At 41.7% G+C, this 20,840-nt stretch overlaps 1 protein-coding gene and 1 long non-coding RNA gene across 2 annotated transcripts in view; one reads left to right on the forward strand and one right to left on the reverse strand.

Annotated features, from left to right (window-relative positions):
• dnhd1 (dynein heavy chain domain 1) overlaps positions 1-14,009 on the reverse strand; it is a 25,595-nt gene extending 11,586 nt beyond the window's left edge. Inside the window, 27 exon segments of the mRNA XM_086033457.1 lie at positions 111-1,527; positions 1,616-1,898; positions 1,975-2,134; positions 2,277-2,364; positions 2,446-5,470; positions 5,566-5,663; positions 5,760-5,885; positions 5,992-6,175; positions 6,277-6,368; positions 6,452-6,650; positions 6,739-6,863; positions 6,955-7,231; positions 7,331-7,456; positions 7,581-7,738; positions 8,020-8,324; positions 8,326-8,569; positions 8,999-9,107; positions 9,179-9,319; positions 9,717-9,971; positions 10,090-10,246; positions 10,584-10,694; positions 10,856-11,059; positions 11,135-11,257; positions 11,947-12,159; positions 12,637-12,840; positions 12,906-13,315; positions 13,879-14,009. Of these exon segments, the coding sequence (XP_085889583.1) occupies positions 111-1,527; positions 1,616-1,898; positions 1,975-2,134; positions 2,277-2,364; positions 2,446-5,470; positions 5,566-5,663; positions 5,760-5,885; positions 5,992-6,175; positions 6,277-6,368; positions 6,452-6,650; positions 6,739-6,863; positions 6,955-7,231; positions 7,331-7,456; positions 7,581-7,738; positions 8,020-8,324; positions 8,326-8,569; positions 8,999-9,107; positions 9,179-9,319; positions 9,717-9,971; positions 10,090-10,246; positions 10,584-10,694; positions 10,856-11,059; positions 11,135-11,257; positions 11,947-12,159; positions 12,637-12,840; positions 12,906-13,222 (8,741 nt within the window). The 5' untranslated portion in view covers positions 13,223-13,315; positions 13,879-14,009.
• Positions 14,010-14,110: 101 nt separating this feature from the next.
• Positions 14,111-20,746, forward strand: LOC147146115 (uncharacterized). Its single transcript, XR_015087124.1, has 3 exons — positions 14,111-14,209; positions 15,564-15,659; positions 20,513-20,746. It is a non-coding gene; the product is annotated as an uncharacterized LOC147146115 (long non-coding RNA).
• The last annotated feature ends 94 nt before the right edge of the window (positions 20,747-20,840 follow it).

A 20,840-nucleotide genomic window follows, 5' to 3' on the forward strand; every position in this document is an offset into this window, starting at 1 on the left:
AAGTTAAAAAGAACATTGTCACAGTCAATTCAATACAACCAGAGGCCACATTTTTAAGTTAGAATAGAAGAAATATAGACTAACAGTGTGGTGCAATACGTTTTCCTTACTTGTCAAAAATCCAGCTGTCCAAGAGGAATCTTTTTGTTTTATACACAGCAGTCACCCTGGAAACAAGTTTGGTCAGCTCCTGGTCTGTGTAGAGCCCCGGGTAGGACCTGAGGGCCACCAATAGCTCTTCTCTGACAGAGGAGCTTATATTCTCATGAACCAGTATGATGCTATTAATTTCAGAAACTCGAGTTCGATTCCCAGCTTGTTTTAAAATTCTATGCAATTCACTTTCGTTACCAGCGTGTACTTCCATCAGGTGGCAGCCTGAGACATAGGCTGCTAAACGTACGGTGGTTTTACGTCCTGTGCCCCTACCTGGGGCCATTAGCAATCCATGACCTCCAGGTATTTGCAGAGCCCTGAAAATATGCAACATCTGGCACATCCTTTGTCTGTGCACAGTGTATTTGAATGCAAAGTGTCTATCAATATCTTGTTTGTCATTGTCTTTCATGTCAATGTGCGCCAACAAGTTCTGTATCATCACATGGAGGTCTCGTGGCTGATAAGAGCTACATTTGAAGAGAGGAAAATCACTTGCAACAAGTTCTGGGCCATACGTAAGCTTAGTCACAGCTTCCAGCAAATGCTGAAGAAACTTTGCTTGTGGTCTGGGGATATTCGATTCTGTCGATGCAGCTGACTTTGGTTCTTGTACTGGACTTCTGGGTGTACGGGTGCCTGCGGTGTCTAATTGTGCAATGAGACTCGTGGAGCTTGGAGGAAAGAGGGCCTGAAGGTTGGATTTATCTTGCAATTGCACTTTAAAGTGTGCTGTTGCTGTCTTAGTAATGAGTGATTGCAGTTTAGCAATTTCGTCCTCTGAGCTTATCCGATCACCAAAGGTACGCATGCACTCATGTATCCAGAGATGCACAATGTTGAGCTCCATGGCTACAGGCTCTGGAGGGAGGGGTGAAGATTTCGATTTTAATTTCGGGTCTAGCGGCTCTGTTTTTGGAAGGACAGGCTGCCATAAGCACATCCCCTGAAACACCTTCTTCAGATCATGGTAAGAGAATAAAAAATGGGGGCTTTGTCTAGTTGGCTGGAAATTGTTGCACACATCTTCATACAAATTCTCTGTCGCATTGATGATAGAACGTACCATATCCACCACACTTGGAATAAATGGCACATCCCTGAGCCAGAGTTTAAGCTGAGGCGACTGAATAGAAAATATCAATTCTGTGTTTAAGCTTGGAAGTGCAAAGATGGAGAATAGGCGTGATAGCCTGGAAGATATTACACTAACGTGGGGGTTGTCCAGTTCAAAGACACAACAGGTAGCCAGGTAGGTGATGAATCCGGGACTGAGCACCTTGAAGTGGTCAGAATCAAATGCAAGAACCCCTCCTTTTGAAATACTTTGTCGTAGAGTTTCTAAGATTTTTGAAGTCTTCCCAGTCACATCTATTAAAATAAAAATTGGAAAATGCTGATTAAAATAAACATTGACCCACGATTTGTACTTTATTTTGTACTGTACTGTTTTACTCACCACGTGGTGTCTCATGCAAGTCATCCACATAAAGCATTAGGCCTGGCTGTTTGTGCATGACACCCTTGGTTTTTTGACAGCTCTTCTGGTAGCTAATTCCACACAGCAAATGGCGCAAGTCTGTGGGACCCTGTATAGAACTAGCTGGTACTTTAATGTGTGGCTTATCGAAACACAGCAGGGTGTTACATACAGTAGATTTTCCTGAACCCGGCTCTCCTGTGAGCAAAACAGGCTGGATCGCCTCCAACATGACGGAGAGCAGACAGGTATACTTCCAGTACTGTGTAGGGACATTGATATTTTTTGTTATATATTCAATTTGATAATATGTCTTTCCTCTTAAAATGAGAACAAACCTTGGGAGTGATGGACTTTGTCAATAAGGTGTTGTTAGAGTATATCTGGTTGTCAATATTAAAGAACAAATCAAACACAGTCCCTTCATGTGGAACCACAATTTTAGATCGACTATCAAACAGTACTTGGCGGGCTACAATGTCAAACTGAGGCCAGAGTCTGTTGAAACAAGAGGAACAAAATATGTAAAAGAAAATTGTCACGTGTAGTCATTGGCAAACGTTACGGTACAACATGCGTCAAGAAACTTTGCAAGTTCACAAATGTAAGGTAATAACTACAACAAAAAATCATTACCTACCGAGGATGAAGATGCCCACCAAAACCCCAAATATAAGACAACACAAAAAGATCTTGACTCATATTGGAATCTCTGCCTGGAGTCATATCTGCTGGAATAATCAGTGACAATAGTAGAAACATGCCCAACTAACATCTGTCCATATTTCCAAGTTTGCAAGTAATTATACCTTTTGTGTCTTTCCGTGCTGTGGCTTCATTGTTTTTGTGTTTCCTGGCAAAATGCTGGAGGAGGGCACGCAGGATTCGAATGAATGATGTGATCTCTGCCAGGCCGTACGTTGCGGGTTGACCTTTATTCGAAATATTGTTCTTCTTCAGCAAACTGAGAGTGCTGGAGAAAAGATCTTCTGACAGCTGAGTCCACATTTCCAGGGTTGCTTGATCCAGAGTGAACCCGCGATGGAAAGACTCCATTTCGCTCTTCCACACGGAGTTCCAAACATCAGTGCCAGTAAAGTAAATAAGGCTGCAACGGGTCACTGCAGAGGGGCATGCATCACTTAAGTCAGTGGTCTCTACAAGTAACTTGAAGAGTGATTGGGATGGCATGAGATTTTCACCAGATGGTATGCTTAAAAATGGGTTCTCAAGATCACTCAATGTGCTTAAGTGATCTAGCCAGCAGGGTTTTCCGGTTGGCTCTCCATCCATTATCAGCCATTTCACTGCTTTGGTCTCATGACTAGGCTCATTCATCTTGCACATTTCTAATTTTCCAGCCTTGTGTCTTTCTGAGTCTCTCAATGCCTTGGTCACAGCCCCATCTTGCCACCCAGTTTTATCACAGAATCCACCAAATAACTCCTCATGGGACATGGCGTTTGGAAATAAGACCACAGTGTTGATAAAGCTCCAATTTGAAGCAGAGGTCTGTAGTTTAGCCTCAGACGTATCCACTTTCAACTTTTTTTCATCAGGTATATTTTCATCTGTTTTGTTTGCAAGTCGACTGAGGCCTCCTGCCAGAGCATTGTAACAGGTTGTTTTTCCACTTCCGGTGGGTCCAAGAAGTATAACTGCATGAGAGAAACTCAAAGTCTGGTAGAGTGTAAGAGCCTGGCAAATAGTTTCTGTGTCAGAGTGTAACAGGAGCTGGTCTAATTCTTCTGACACTGCTTCTTGAAGTTCGCAGTTGTGTTCATCCTGAGTATATTGTTGAATAAAGGGAAGCTGACTTGCAATCGGAAACAATTCTTTGAAAATGGAGTTAAACTGTGAGACTTTATTTGGCACATATATAAATGGTGATAAGACTGAATGAATGGCTTTGACAACAGTTATTTCCTCCAATAATCCAGGGAAAATGACTTGTTCTTGATCCTCATGAATATCGTCTGCATTTTCATTTTCTGGAGATTTGAGAATAGCTCGTATTACAAAAGACTGTCTAGCCTTACCTGAAAATTTCTCGTGCCGAACAATTTGTTTTAATTGTTTTTTAGAGGCTGATGTGATGTTTTGCAAAATTACAAGGAGGCTACTCTGGTTTTGTGTAATGAAGACTGGCAGACAGAGTGAGTCCTTGCTGAGAATGATGAGGGATACCAGACGTTGACTTAAGCACTTTGCCTCTTTAAAACCAAAGGAAGTCAGCATTATCTCCACGATGATCCTGTAATCGGGACAGGTTAATGCCACAGGTCTGGTTGAAAATCCCAGACTTTGAGAAATCTCTGAGTAGCATTCCTTTGATGATATGAGAACACTTCCATAGTTGGGGTTAGCAGAAATGCTTAACCCTGAAAATACCATACAGAATTCTGGATTAAATGTGCTTTTACAACCTGAAGCGGTTTTTCCCTGGTCTTTGCTCTTTCTTGACGATTCAAAGAAAGATTGGTAAATATCCTCAAGCTGTTGTGCCAGTGATGCCTGGACATTTTGAGGCAGCAAGTCCACAGAATCCAGCACTAACCACGCTCCTGTCAAAAGAGTACCAAGTAGCATCTTTTGAAAGATATCAGATGGCATGTTTGGACAGCAGTGTAGCATCACGACATGTCTACCCAATGCTTTCCCTAAATGGACCACCGTATTTGTCTTTCCTGAAGAGTGAGGTCCATTCACAAATCCACATCTGTAGCTCGTCACAGCAAGGAGAATCCCCATTATCACTCGATCTGTGCAGGGAGTATGTACCATTCCCCAGTCTTCTGGACCAAAATACTCATAACCATATGGAAGTCTATGGCCCAAAATGTCCACGTAACATTTTGGACCATCAGTTTCATTTAGACTCTCACCTGCTGAGGTTACACAATACTTGAGAGAGCTCAGCCACTCAAAAGATAATGCTGGCTGACATTGCACCTGCATGAGTTGAGTTAGTTGCTGTGCATGTTTAATTCGAAGGAGCACTAATGCACGCAAGCATGTCACTGTATATTTTGACAGTTGCACATCGCCTTTAGACCTTGCAACTGCATCCCTTAGGGACTGGCAAAGATTTTTCAGCTGTGCATTATTGAATGCATTAATCCTGCTCATTTTATCCGTGCTTGATTCCTGGAAAGCTTGATAAAGGACACTGCACCAGATTGTCTCCTCTGCTACAAGTAGACACTGAAGAGGATATTTAGATGTCATATCAAGCACAGGTAATACATGTCCTAGAGTGTTATGTGAAGAGTCTTGATTCGATGGTTCAAGTTGCTTCCGTTCATCAGCACACTGCACCAGGAGATGTTCCATGGATAACTTGAGTTGATCCTGAAACATACTCAGCCAAATCAAAAGATTGTGATTTGGTTCCAATGGGGAAAGAAAGGAGATGTGCTCCTGGAGGTCGCCAAAAATCCCAAGTACCCTAGTCTGTGTGTCACATGTATCCTGTAGATCCACTGTTAAAGGTATTTCCTCCACTTCCATCCACTGTACCCCTTTAAAGAATTTCCGTACAAAGGGTAACAGAGAGGTAGGTGTTGGTTGTAAAGAGAGTAGTTCCACTACTTCCCTGTCACTTAAGAAGTAAAGTCTTGGAAACAATTTGCAGCGAGAATGGAGACGATTTGCCATCTGGTCGGCAATAGCGTTCAACGTCGATAGATTGTTTAGGAGAATTTGGCAAAGGTTTTCCCCGTGGGGATTTTCGATCCCTTCTTTGGGACGAACAAAATTCAGCACACTGGAGTGGGATGAGTTGTAGCGCATCATGCTCTTGAAATGCTCATCAATTGATTGGAATTGTGCCAGCTATGAAAAAAGAGAGATTTTTTTTCATTGAATTGAAGATATTTAGGTTCAGATAGAAACATGGATAAAGGTTAATATCATATTTTGGAACATACCAAATCCCATCTTTGAACACCCAAGGTTTTTTCTTGAAATATGTTGGTCAGGAGGATCCATTTTTGCTGATAGATATCAAACAAATGCAACAGCTTCTCTATATGGACATAACGTAAAGCATTTTTTTAAAGGTTACTCTTAAATTTTAATACAATATGTAGCTATAGTTAGAGCTACAGAGTAACATGTTTACCAAGCTCTTGTAGTAAGTGCATCCACTCCTCTACTTGTAACCTAAAGTCGACACTGTGCCTTGATCTATGCATGTTTGTCATAGTCATCAAATCCTTTTCTATCTCAGAAAAGAGAAATTCTAGGCCTGATTGTGGGAAAGTAATACAAACAATACAAACAATACAATCAAACCCATGAATGTTGTGATCTTGATTACTTGACATGCTACATCATTAAATTAATAGTCTTACCAATGATAATTTTGGCATCCCATGAGGCATCAGAAGTGGACTCCTTTGTCAATACTTGTGGCTCAGCAAAATGGCAACAAGGACCTGTACAGTCATGCAGCTGGAAAATACGGTTCATCCATGCCTGTTGAATTTTTTTAAATGTCTGTTCCATGGAATTCTCCTTTTGCGCATCGCTACATATCTGAAACAAAGAATTGACTTTATACAGCAAGGTTGGTGGGGGTTTTTGTGCTTTCAATTGCAATTGATTTATTTCTGCAACTTTAAAAACATCATTCCCACCTTGTTGATCAGATCCTGATGAAGGTCAAACGGCTGAAAAATAAGCTGCGCAAGAGTTGCATTCTTATCGGAGGCATGACATAACCCAATGCCTGTCACGTGGAATATATGTTTTTAGCATCTTATATACATTGTGCATCACAGAGCATATCAACACTGCAATTCAGGTACTGGCCTTTGAAAAAAGTGGTCCGGTGTTTCGGTTTTACTGTTGGACTCCGAAACTTGGCCAAGATTTTAAGCCGACAACTTAAATCATCAATGGTTTCTGAGGTCTCCTGAAGCACTGCGTCACCAGCAGGTATGATGTTTGATAGGTTTGCAACTTGCTGCTGCCAGTGGGTGATTTGCTCTTGAGCTTGTGACAATGCAAGCTACCAGAAGGACAATATTTCAAGTTGAGCTTTAGCAGCCAGGCTCAATTACAACTCCTTCAAAATGAGGGTGGGTTTACAAACTTACCTCAGTGAACAGGAACGTATTCCATTCATGTAAACAGCGTCTGTAAAGAGCTGTGAGCTCCCAAAGCTCCTTACGGGCAGTGAGCTTAGGAATGTCAGTCAGATCAGTCAAATCGAATGGATTTTCTAATGAGAAGTGACATCAAATTTAGCAGGTACTGTAATTAGTTCTATTTCACATATACAATTTTCAAAATAGTGATTTCTTTTTTCTGACCTACGAATATTTCACCAGTCCTGGACAACTGCACCAGATTGGAGGTGGCGGTTTCCACACGTAGACTCATATAATTCAATTCGGAGGCCAAATGTTCAGCATTTTGTCTTGGATCAAGAAATTGCCCAGAGGTAGCATTAGAGACTAAACTTCTCAAGTCGGAAGCCATCCATGGGAACATTGTGTAGAGTGCAGAAGCCACTGTGGGAAGGCGGGACCGTAAGGTGCTATCAGCTTGCTTCAAGTGGGAATAATAGCAATCCCACATGTCCAACATCTAAATGTAAGAGGACAAACATATTATTAACAAAGTATTGTGTGTGCACAAATTAGATGAAAAAAAATATGAAAAGATTATTGCGTTATATTTGTTTACCTTTTTCTCCAAAATCAGCTCCTGAGTGGTCATCTCTCTATAATAAATGCAAATACTGTCCTGGAGGGTGTGATTGTACTCCAAACGTTCCTGCAGTTCCACCAACATGTTCATACACTTCCACACCTGAGGACATGTTGACTATTAAACACCTTTCATTTTTCAATAAAATGTTATATATTAAACAGAAAAGTTTATCATTGCTATCCCCCCAGAAAAAAAAAAAAGAGAGCGATTAGGGTGTCCATACCACATCAACATATTTTGGCAAGTCATGCAAGTCTTTGGGTTCAGTCCTGAGAGCTGTAAGAGCTTTCTCCAAATCCTGCAAAAGGCTCTCTGAGCATAGTTTCATTTGCTTCACTAACTCTTCCTGTACTTCATTTTCAATCAAACTCAACTGCTGCCCTGGAAAACCAACAGTAAAGAATGGAATCAAAAGATAAGTTGTGACCTTTCCTCAAATCGTGACCATAGATGCTGTGTCTCAACTAATCGCCATATGCATACACGTATGGCGATTATCTGAGGCTTAATTGCACAAGTCATTTTTAACTCAATGCTACCAATCAATTTCAATTAAAAAAAAATAGACAACTATGCGATTAAGCTAACGATCATTATGTTTTGCAACATGTACTACATTTGAATCATATGTGTATACCAATGGTATGTGTCATTTTGCATACCCAGATACTCCTTCATGTGGGTGCAGTGGATAACGAATAGCTGGTTGGAGGTAGAGATGAATGAGGGGGCCGCGTGGATTTTTTCAATCCACTGGCGCAGCTTCGTAATTAGTTCCTGATACAGTAAAGCAGGTTGACCCTTCATGTTTTCTAAAGAGGCTGGACTCCATTGGCTGATGAAGACACGGACATCCAGTAACCATATGTAATGTTTCAACAGCTGTTGGATCTCAGACTCGGCTGCCTGTCCAAACAGTCGAGACAAAAACAAAAGAATATATTGTGTGCTGACATTGGCAACAGATGGTATTTTCTTGGAAGAGAATGCTTGCCTGCATTAGCTCAGATTGTTCTCTGTTGATATGTATTGCCACATCATTGATGGTAATATACCACACCAGTTGTTCTTTGGATAGAGGATAGTATGAGCCAGGCATTCTGTGGCCCTGCACGGTCATCATCAACTTCCAACGGGGGCGTTGTTCTCTGATCCATTGACAACAGCTATAATGTGTGAGACCAGGCATTCCATCATTGTCCTTTAACTCACCTGGGAAGGTCAGATATGATAGGAAAGTGAAGAAAGATGGTATTTCAAGCATTTGCGCATGATTTTATTGAAAGTGAAAATTTTGCCTAAGAATTAAATGTGGAAATTAAGTTAACGAAAAAAAAGCACTGGAGTATGGTGTGACTAACAACAACATCTATACAATTCAGGTTACCTTGGCGCAGGAGGAATGGAACGCCATCATAAACCAAGGACTTTACAAACGTGGAAAAAGCATCACTCCAAATGATGTGCTGATGCACATAGTGCGTTATGAGAGATGTGCAGTACATTTTTTACTTTTCATGTACACTACGTAATTAAATTTTCAAGTCCAATACATTTTTAAGTATAGTTCAGCTGTATTTAACTTTTAAATACAATACACAAGCCATTCCTCAGTACCTTAATTTGAATTTAAAAAGATACCTTGAGAGTCTATGAGACCACGATATGGATTACAGTCGAGGTCAGATGTTTCGTCCTGACAATCAGGGGTGCCGCTGACTTCCAGGAAAAATCCACAAGTGTCACACATCTACCAGAGAAAAGCCACAAATAAAATTAGGAACCTCAAGTTAATAAAGCTTTACATTTTTTGGAAGTCACCTGGCTCATGGAGTCGCCGGCAGTCAAAAGCGCTTGAGTGAGTGTTTCTTGGAAGAGATGTAAAGGTGGGTCGAGAGTTAGCGGACCGGCACCGAGACGCAGGTCAGTTTGGAAGAGGCACCCGCCGTGAGAATTCTCTCTCTGACAAAGACAAAAATATTCAGGCAACATATTGGATTAAGACTGTGATTCCCAACCACTGTAAGAAATCATCACGTGTGTTGCAAGAAACTACTCAATTTAATGAAGGTTAACGTATATTTGTTCATCTATTTATGCCAGTGACTGACAATTAAAGACTCTTCCACTACACTAGATGGCAGAGCTGATGAGGAAGGATCCATGCGTGTGTTCAACTCAACTGCCACCACATAAGAAAATGTGTGAATAAACAGAGATGAGGTCATCATTATTTAAGTAAGTATACTTTGTGTGACATTTTTGTTTGGTGCTCTGCTAAGATTTTTGCAATGTAAAATACCATATGTATGTTAACACTGACTTTAGGTCAGATTCATTTAGATTAGGTTTATGTTACTTTCAGAACGCTGCCGAGGAACAACGTGAGATTTTGCTGCACGACAGTGACGAGACTCTGCACGATGATGTGATTGATGAGGGCAGCAAAGTTGCCCAGCTTCTGCAGGACGCTCTCGGCATGTGCAACATCCTTCTGCAGCTGATTCAGGTGGGCCTGGTGCAGATGAATGGGTTTACAACAATGATGTGGCATCTCAGCATAGTAGAGGTGCTCTTGAAGCTCCTTGAGGACCTTGTAACTCTCCACTTTGGCCTGGAGGGGACATTTAGGTAGACTCAATTCATTTTTTCCAACAGTTTCCACAAGCTGAAAAGTAACTTTTGAAAAATATTGTTAAAATAAATAAAACATCTAAAAAAAAAAACACTACCTTATTAAGGATGCCAATGCGAAATTGTGATAGCTGCCTGAGATTGTTCTGAACATTTTCCATATAGGTCACCAGACTTTTCTGAAATTCCAACAATGTGTATGTTTTTGACTCATCCAGAGGTAGCAAGTGTGTCACTTTCAGCTCTTCTATCCTTCTGTAGAAAAGTACATTCTTAGTAGTAGTAATACAGGTAGTTCAGTTCATGTGATTTCAAGTGCAATAGAGAAGAACCACCAAAGGCAAACACACCTTTCAGTGCCACTGGTTGACTTATAAACTAGTCATTAGCCGTTGTTCTTTCAGCTAAAATGTTACTTCTCGTGCCTCTTTTCGTGTATGAGAATGCTATTTAATAATAATAATTATTATTAATACTATTATACTCATATAGTGCTGAGCAGACAGACTCTTTCCTGTGGTCTTCTTAAGTTGTATTTACGATTTTACGGTTATCTGCAGGCACTCGGCCTCTCTCACACATTGAGACTGACCTGGATAAAAGAAGGAGGCCATTTCTGTACTGGGGGATGTTTGTTAGCAGGAGGGCCTGCAATTCCTCAAACCTTCGCTTGTAAACAATTTCACGCACATTTCTATACCACCTAGTACAAAAGACAAACCAAGGTGAAGGAGGGGGGTGGGGGGTGGGGGGGTAATTAGTACATCTACACTGGCCACAATATTAGATATTCATGCATTACACACACTACAGTCAGGTGAACCTAATAAAGAATGCTGTTTTTGAGTACATCGGTGCACTTACAGATTGATAGCATTTCGCAGAATGAAATCCCTAAAAAAGGGGACCGCCTGCAAAGCTGTCCACAGCACTGACTCTCTATGCCACTCTTCCAAAGAGACCAGACCTCCGCAACCCATCTGTGTGACGTGTAGCACTGTACTGGGGGTGAAGACATAGTGCTCAGAACCGGCCTCACTGGCTTCGACCACATGCAGGTCATAGGGTCTTGAGTGGAAGAGACAACAAACACACATTTAATGGTTGGTCACTACCACTAAGTGTAACAAAGCCAAGCTCAACCTGTACAAGTCGCCCTCTTGTTCCTTCAAGTAAAACACCTTCAGTTCTCCCACTTCTTTTTCCTTAAGGAACAACTGAAGAACCTCCATACCAGTGATGGGAACCTTTTCAACAAGAGTCATCCTAAAACCAAAAAAATGTGTTTGTGAAAAAGAAAAAAATATCATTCTATAGCATTGTACTTAATAAAAATATAGTGTACCGTGCACTGTGATTTCATGCCACAATCCAATTCAATGTCCTATTCCTTCTGAACGTTGGCCACCGGGAGGCAGTACAAGATGCTTATACTATTTGTGTACTATAATATTTGTCATGTTACTGTATTGTGTATAGGGCTGGGCTGATAGTTCGATATCGATATGTATCGCGATTGACACCAATAGAAAATGCCTTCGATAAAACGTTCGATAGAAAATAAAGAAAAACAAACCCGATCGCAGCATGGTGCATGATGTAGGCAGCGCGCTTCCGCTTCCAAACATGAAGAAGAATCGTTTAAACCAAAGAATAAGCAGCTTTTAAACCAACGAGGAAGAAGCTGTTAACTCAACGGAGCATGCTCGCGGCCCGGCGGCCGTGCGCTACGCTCGCGGGGCCGGCGTCCGTGCGCCCCTGGTAATCATGGTAATGAAAAGTGGACTTTCCACTGAGCTGCATTGTGAATGGGGTAGGGTGCGTTGTGGCTCAATTGCATGAGACAGAGCTAATTACAATTCGAAATAATTGTTTTAATTGTGAAAAAATGCTAAATATGTCTCTTTTAAAAAATATCAAGGGACAAATTATAATCTAAATCATGTGTAAAGTACCTTTGTGCTGCCGCTTCATCAATCGGGGTGACAGGAATGTCAGCGCATGATAGCAAGGGCTTCTGTCTTGGTTTTTCCATCCATTTTATCTCTGTGATGGCCTTCCGTGATCCTGAATGACGGGGGCTTCCAGTTGAAACGCTTGGACTTATAATGGCAGGAAGATTGAACAAGTCTCTTCTTGTGACTCTCGATGTGTCTTTCTCTGTAAAACTGAAACAATAACAATGCAGTATTATGACATTATAGCACAAAAGCAATGTTTCCTAACTTTCATTGAGCCAAAGCACATTTGGGTGTCAGAAAAATCTCATAGAACAGTGCCAGACAAAAATGTCACAAAAAGTATATATCCTGAAATGATATCCTCTCAATTTACCTCAAATTAACTTAAACTGTGTGAAATCTGAGCCTGTTTAGAGAACACAAAATTACTATGTAGTTGTATGAATGGCAACACACTAGTTAATTCCACCTTCTGCTATGTAGTGGAAAAGCATTTAATTATTCTGCCTTTCACTGTACAACGCTGACATATATAGATGAACAAAGATACATTATTTGTAGTAAATAAATAATTTTTCGTTGCATACCTGATGTGCTCTCACAGTAATATTTGCACAGTGGTCGTGAATCACTGGTACAAAGGATAGCAATGGCATAGCATGTTATTTATCATCACACTCTTACCTCTCTGCCGCTTCATCAGCAGTCTTAACAGGGATGTCGGTGCATAATGCAGAGGCCTTTGTTGGAGGTTTTTCTGTCCGTTTTGACTGTGATAATTGCTCTCGAACCGTGGAAGAAGGACTTTCAGGGGACACGCCCGCAATAATGGCGGGAAGACTGAATAAGTCCCTAATGGTGACTCTGGGTTCATCTTTATCTGTTAAACTGAATGAATGATGAAAATTACGCATGGATGGATATTATTCAGAATACCCCATGTGCTACTATACCTCTTTGCTGCTTCATCAGGTAGGTCTGTGCATGATACCGATGCTCCTGATAGAAGTCTTTCCTTCCATTTTGACTCTGTCAGGACTTTTACTGATCCGGCTTGAGCCACAGGAACAGGGGTGATGGAGGAGTCTGTAACAGCAACTACGGTGGAGGGATCAAAAAGGCTCCTGCGTAGTGAGGACGCCGAGGGAGAATATGGCACGGGCCATAGTGGCGGCAAAGTGGCTTGACTGTTGCAAACCGCAGAGGGTTCCTTTTTCTTTGGCTTAGTGTTCGGCTTCCCGCCGTCTGTTGATCGCTTCAGAGGTTCCATGGTGGGACTCTTCCCTGTGAAGTGGCATCAAATATGCTGTGCCGATATCGTCAGCAAAGCTCACCAACTTTGTCTTTACACATTTTCCCTGATCTAGTCAAGGAAGGACATAGTGATTAATGAATAGCACAAGTATCATTCTGCAACATTGTAAACATTACCAGAGATTGTTCACAATAATTTAGCGAGTACCAACCACAAAATTGATTTTAGACAGCAAATTGTAATACTATCTCGTTCAACCACTTCAGCAGATAATTAACTCCTTACTTATTACTTTCTTTTCTTTTTTCTTTTTTTTACTTTTTAATACATATTAGTTAAGTACAACTTTTGTCGACTGTGCCCACTTTTGGGTGAATGTAGACCAGAATTCACTGAATTATTGTTGTAAAATCACAGACTTTTAATTTACAGTCCAGTTAGGCAGTTATGCCCCCAATGCTTTATGAGTACATTACTGTATTACTAAAAGTGGCAAGCGAAGTGATATACATTTTATAACACTAAATGTCGATTAAACGTTACCGTTAAAGAGACAAAAAGTAAAACTAGCTAAAGTTCATTCACTAGCTCTAAGAGCTAGCGAACACCCGTGACGTCATTATCCGATTAAAAAAAAAAAGTGATTGTATTAAGGAAAAGGCACAACTTACATTTTGGGGACCCCTTAAATATAGCAGCCGTTCTTTGACAATCACGTAGGCCGAATTGGACAAATTCGTCGTTTCTGTGTTTTATAACGTCATGAAAGTGGTCCGAAGTGCAAGGCGTTGAGACGCTTTCTTTTTACCTGCATACTGCATAGGGGTTACCACAGCAACACGTACAACTCAAAAACCCAGAGCTCTTCGCTTGACATTGAACGTCACCGCATTGTAACGATTTGAGCTTTGCCATTGAACATTTTAACTTGAATTTCCACTCGTTCCCACGAAAAGAGGACATAATACACTAGGAAGAACGTCAATGAGACAATAAATCAGAGTAAGTCATTCTGTTATTGTTCTTTAAGTTTCTTTAAGTGTTCTTAAAGTTAAGTGATTGCTCACCTTCATTGGACAATATATCATAAAGCTAATTTTACCAATATGCTCTTAACAATGTGGTTTTGTCTGTTGTTTTCCTGTTTTTATGGCAGATAGTTTTTCAAGTATTGGTACCACGTTAAAGGCAGTCCATTTTGACGATGATGTCATAAAAAACCCTTAGAAATGCATGGTCGTAAACAAAGTAAATGTATAACTACAGACATCAGATAGTTTTCTGCCATTTAAATTCACCCCTGTTTGACAAGTTGTGTCTCGTATTCCTTATTAGCATAGAAATATAAAAAGTCTACGCACCTCCATTTAAATGTCAGGTTTTTGTGATGTTAAAAAAATGTTTCAAAACTCTGAAATTATTCACAACTTTTTCCACACTTAACGTGACCTCCTAACCTGTGCCAGAGAAGGGAGTAAAATAAACAATTGAAATAATGCTGAATAAATGTGCACACCCTATATCTGGGATGTGGCTGTGTTCAGAAACCAATCACATACAAACATTGTTGAATGACTTTAGCATTTAAATGCCTCAGATTAATCACACATACATTTCAGATGTTCTAGTCGTCTTCCACTTCCATATTTTCTCCCTAATCTCCCAAACTCCCAAAAAACTGCGGAAAAAAGGTGTTCTGTTCCGATGAAACCAAGATTTTTTCATGAGCTGAACTCAAAGCGCCAATACTTTTTCAATGAACACAAAAGGCTTGTTTCTCTCAGATATTGTTCACAAATCTGCCTAAATCTTTTCAAGGGAGCAGTTCTCCGTTGCGAGATATTTATATATATTGAAATGCTAAATAGAGTTCATGCTAATTGAACAGGTGTGCCTTAGGCTGCCGACAAGAAAAGGCTACTCTAAATTGTGCAGTTGTATTGTGTTAGACAGATGTATGGACAATATTTGAGAGATTTCAGCTCGTTAAAAATTGGAGCAAAAACAAAAGGGCTTTAAGTTCAGTATACATTGCGATTGAAAACTCCTCTGCTAGGGATTTTATTGTCATTTTTTAACATTTTGATTTGTCCTCATGGTTTGATCTGTGTGGCCCCCACTACACATGATGAGAAAATTGGAATGTAAATATGAACCTACTCATGAGGAAATCCAGTATGACCATGTCAATGAAGTCCACCAGCCTTGTGCCTTTGTCATAGGGCGCCGTCTTCTTGATGGTTGCGCAGTAATCTGGTTCTGTCTCCCATCTGAAATACACTTCACTTGCGGTGACCTGACAGCCCATTTATCACAATCACCCCCCTGTGTAACAACTATCCGCTCACTTTGCCAGCTTGCTGCGGCTGTAAGAGCGTCTCCAGGGCGATCGCCAGCTCCTCCGGGTGGCCAAGGAGAGGTCGGGCAGCATGAGGGCCAAGGAGGCCTCCAGGTTCGTAGGTCTGCCGCACAACGCGTGTTCTGTGGAGCAGTAATAGGAGCACCGGCCGTAGAAGCACACATTGCCCACTAGGGGGAACCGCAAGAGCAGGGAGAGTGGAGGGGAGTGAGAAGTAATGGTTGGAGGAGCATGCAGAAAAACCCAATTACAAACATGTAGTGTTAAAATGAAAATTGAACACATGGACTACCGGGGGAGTTAAAAAATGTCCGGGCCAGTTTGCGGTCCGTCGTGATGTCTTTAATCTCTTTGACCACATCCACCTGCCTCCCAACCACTGGGGGTACCCTCCGATACCCCAAAATCCTGTAGCGTGAAGGAATACAAAGGATGAGAAGTGACAGAATGAGCACACCAGAGAAGGGCAGAGACATATGATGAAATTACAGTGGGGTTTTATGTAACGTAAGCTCCGCTGCGCACTTGTACGCTTGTAGTTTTTTATAGCGGGAAACAGATACCAATAATCGGGCCGAATTTGAGCATTTCTCCCCACATGCGATCAAAGTCAGCAAGGTCTGATTGTTGGATGTCTTTAAAAGACTACCCTGAGTGATTATCCTGTGGTGTGGGTGTGTCAAGAGTGAGTTTTCCCTCCTTGATCTGCTCGGGGCAGTCAACAGTTGTAAATGTTAAACCTATCCAATATATCAGGAATAACCTGAAGCTCACACTAGTGTCAGACACACAAATAGAGCGACATTCACTACAATAGAAACTGCAAGCAGAAGAGGTTGCAGCTGCAATAGGATTACCAGGTAAGCTAACAGTGATACTATCTTCTACTATTTCTTCTTATCCATCCATGTCTGCATGCCATGCTGCCTCTCACTACTCAGTCTTGGTACTAAGACATCTGGTTTTGGCGGAGGATAATTACGATTTTCAGTGGGAATATTGATATGTATTGATGTGTTGGTTATCTTGACTATTCAAAGCAGTAAACACACTTTTTGTGGAATGTTAAAAATTGGTATGTGTAGGCCTATCCCCCTCTTTACACGTGGGTGACTTCGTACCTGTCTAGGTGAAAGGCTCCAATTTCTGCATTGTGACGCTCAAAGTCTGAGAAATAGTAGAGGTTGTAGTTGGTTTCATCATCTCTCTCCTGCCTGCAAGCGCAGAATGGAGACACCATGCTTTCATCCACTTCCTACTGCTTGCTGCCAACCAATAGCGACTGTGAAGAGCAAACTAAGAGGGAATTGATCACAGATCCTTGCTTATTGTGTTCTATGTCGACCAGAGTTCCAGAATGGCTAATGTTCGACCTGACAGTTTCCACTCTAGCAGCACTTGATTGGAATACATTTTCCATAGCCAAGTTATTAAGGACGTGTGAAACGTGTTAGGTTTTCCTTGAGCAAGGCAGGAACTCAGGGATTCACACAAATTGTATGATTTTTTTTTTACATCGTATTTTTTTTTCGTAAGGTCTCTCAAATGCCACATTTTACCATTATCAACTCACTTCATGGGTTTGAACATGGCCTGCCCGTAGTTTGGAAATGATATCACCAGCTTCAGCTGTGTACCTCCAGTTTTCTGTACTGGAAAAACAAAGATGAGCATGTTATTAGTAACATGACAACAGTTCAACATAATCTGTCAAGATGTTGAGTACGGTTGGAACGGAAACTACAACCTGAGCATTGTTTCTATGTTACAATAAGTTGTGCATTTTATAAGACCAGTTTTTGTCCGACAAACCCATCAATTCAATTTTTTCTAGGGCAATGTAATTGTGCTAACAAGTAAAAGTGTGAACCTAATGAATGTAAAGCTCTGTAGCATCCTCATCTTATCCTCCAAGGTTCTTAAAAGCCCCTTCGAGGATCCTTGATGCTTACAGCATCAAACAAGAGTGGAATCTGCATTTGAAAGTGTCACTCCTAAACTGCGAGTGTCAGCTATTCTACACAACCCTTCCCTCCGATCTGTCCTTGTCCTCCAAGGACACCCACCCTTTGACCTCCAGTTCTGGCTCAGGCATCTCATTTCATGAACGTTTTTTGGGGGGGGTAAATCCTCTTCAGTTTTACTCCTCCCGCAGCCTCTTCACTTGAGACCACCTCACCTTTAGCAGTCGCAACATCAAGCGACGACAAGTGAGGCGTTGCATCATACCTGCGCTAACAATGCGGTGAGTGGCAAGCTGTTGGGTCACAGACTCCATGTTGGGGTCCGGGTGGGGGTAGAGCTGCCAGCGGGAGATGGCCAGGTGAAAGCGCAGCCAGGGGGGATGGCTGTCGCTGCTGCTGTTCCAGTTGACATTATCATAACCTTCCTGGCTCGCGCTCACCCTGCAGACACAGTCATGGTCATTTGGAGTGATGTCGCTCAGATGTTTGATTTTTACTTATTTATACGTTTTTAAGATCTTCTGGAACTTTGATGTTTGGTTCTCTTGTGGAAGCTGCAATGGTAGTATGCGAATCTAGGGAAATGCTGTCAGTGTGCACTGTCAGTGTCCACTCTGCCTGGATTTACACCGCATGGTTTCAATTACAAGATACCATTTTTTTTTGGTCTTAGGTGACACAGGATTACAGGGATAAGAGAAAATAACACATGGAATCGGATATCCTCAGATCGGAATCAGGCCTCTTTCAAATGTGGATAAAAATCTGATGTTCAGGTATGCGCCATCATACGATATCTCACATTTAATATTTGTGTTCCGCCTGGTATTTATATTTGTGTAGTAACATGCAGTGTGGGTGTCCGAATTTGTTTCATGAGTTGTATTGAATGCGTCACTTGAAATGTAGGCTACACGGAAATAGAAAAATCGGATACAAGCATGAAATCGTAAACGGTACACTTGAACCTGCAGTCAGTGTAAATCCAGCTTCCGACTACTAACCACATCTGGGAGCTCCTCTCAGACCTCATCTTTGGTATGACCTTCAACAACAAATCGTCTTCTTGAATTGCCGACATGGGCGCATTGTAAAGGGGATGGTTAAACAGCGCCCGTAGCTTCGCCAGACTGGACGCAAGTGGCTCGACAATGGGCGCTTTTACCGGTACAATCCTTCCTTCTTGAAATTTATCCGGAGGCACTCCATCATGACCATTGTCACCAGGAGAATCTCTTTGTGGTCTGTCCGTCGATTCAGCCAAAACTGCCATGCCTGCGAAGCCGTGGCTTTTGTTTACCAGGTGGTTCCGTAAGGGTGTCCTGGTGAGTGGCGGGAGGTCACAGGGTTGGCGGTACAAGGAAAGTGAGACAAACACCAGGAGGAGGTGCAGGAAAATGGAGACGAGTGCCAAGAACAGACAGATTGTCCTGGAGCGACGGCGCATTCGCCACATCATCCTCCTGGGAATAGGAAGGAAAAAGCCAAAGGGAGGACATGTAGAATAACGCGAATAGAGAACCTGTCACTCCTACCCAGCACTCCATTCACTTAAGACACTTAAGAATATTTAAACATCCGTTGAGAAAAAGGCAACTTACTTGTTCAATGAAGCTTTCTGCCACACTGCTACAGTTGAAAAGGAGTATTCAGTATCAGCTGCGGGTTAGTCTTTATCCATTTGTTTGGACTGTGCCCTACTGGACACATTGCCAGGTTAAAGTGATCCTAGTACCACTCAGTGCACTAGTTGGAACTGTCAGAATTGGCAGAGACTGACTAAGCACTACTCTTAGTCAGATTAAATCTTTCTTTTCCTGATGTGTCTTAGTTTTGGGGAAGGGCCAGGTTTGTAGTGAATCACATCACGTGTCTCTACTGTATTAGGCTTATAGACTGAATGGATTTCCATTAGGCACTGCAGTGCACACATGGTTTGGAATTTCTCTATTTTATATCTCATAAACAATACCATGCAAATACTGAATGCAAAGTGTACGCCAAACTTTGTCAAGAGGTGGTGCAAGATAGATCCCGCAAAATCATAGTTGTACTGCCCCGTGACCCTGATCTGTTGGTCATCTTCCATAAACCAGGAAATTGCCTGGTATGACCAGTGAGTAGATTTTTGTGAATCACTGTTGAAGAACTTTTTCAGCACAAGTTCGAAGCCAGGCACTAATATTTGAATCTCTACTTTGCGCTTCAAGTCGTTGAGACTTGCTGTTTATTTAAATACAGTAAAATCTTGGTAAACTGAGTGGACATTCATATCTGATAAGCCGCAAGGGTTTCAGGGTGGTCACCAATTAAAGCACAAATATGAAGATCCCCATGAGCCACTGTCAAAATCCAGTTCGTATATTCCTGTCTTTTATGCTTTGGGTGTCACATTTTTACACAAGGAGAGATGAGTTCTCGTTTCCTGGTCTTCTGAATCGTAGCAGGGAGCTGTCGTCTTCATGTGTCTCCCCTGTGTTAATGATTTGTTTTTCTCCTCGCATGCCCCCATGCTTCTTTTATTTTTGGGGTCTTTTTTTGGAACATCTTATGTCCCATGCTGGTGTTTCGTAAACAAGTCGGTTAAAGGCTTGATGCACACATCAACACCAGCAGAGTAGCTTTTATCCCTTTTCACTCACATCACACAAAATTCACTGCGTTCTTTTAATTTCACTGTGGAAGACGCGGCCTCTAATGGTCAAATTGGAAGCCGCACACAAAACATTTGCCCGCATACACACTTATATCAATATTAAATTATGTTTTCCATATCTCCACTACAAAAGAGAGCCAACCAGTGACGTCCAGATGAAAAATTAATATCAGTTCTGGCCTGATGCTCGTTTCTGGTGCAATTTCTTTCTATCCTGAGGTAACTTTTGAGACTATCGCTCATTTCTTTGTTCCACCTGTGTCTTTTCACCCGCCCCACGCACGCTCGTGCAAACACTCAGAAGCCGCTGCAACCTTCTTTTTCAGGTACTGAGGAGGTTGCTAAGAGACAGCGCTCAGCTTTCAAACTCGAGAGAAACATCGAATGAGGACACAGTGTGTGGCAACACTGAACAAAGCCTAAAATCCAGTACAAAATGGAGGTTTGGGTTTCAATTTTCGGCTGATACGTTTCCACCTCTATGCCTTTTTGTGACTCTTCCACTCCCGGTATGACAGTTGCAACCTGTTGATGCCACTCTGTGACACTAAAAGCTTGGTGGCCACTGCCCTCTGACAACATCCTGTTTGAATCACTGCAATGGCGAGGTACCGTTGATCAGTTGTTAGGCGTCGTCTTGGTCTCATGACGTCA

The sequence above is a fragment of the Filicampus tigris genome, chromosome 6 (assembly GCF_054856515.1).
Source record: "Filicampus tigris isolate MCC_2025a chromosome 6, RoL_Ftig_1.0, whole genome shotgun sequence".
Taxonomy (NCBI): Eukaryota; Metazoa; Chordata; class Actinopteri; order Syngnathiformes; family Syngnathidae; genus Filicampus; species Filicampus tigris.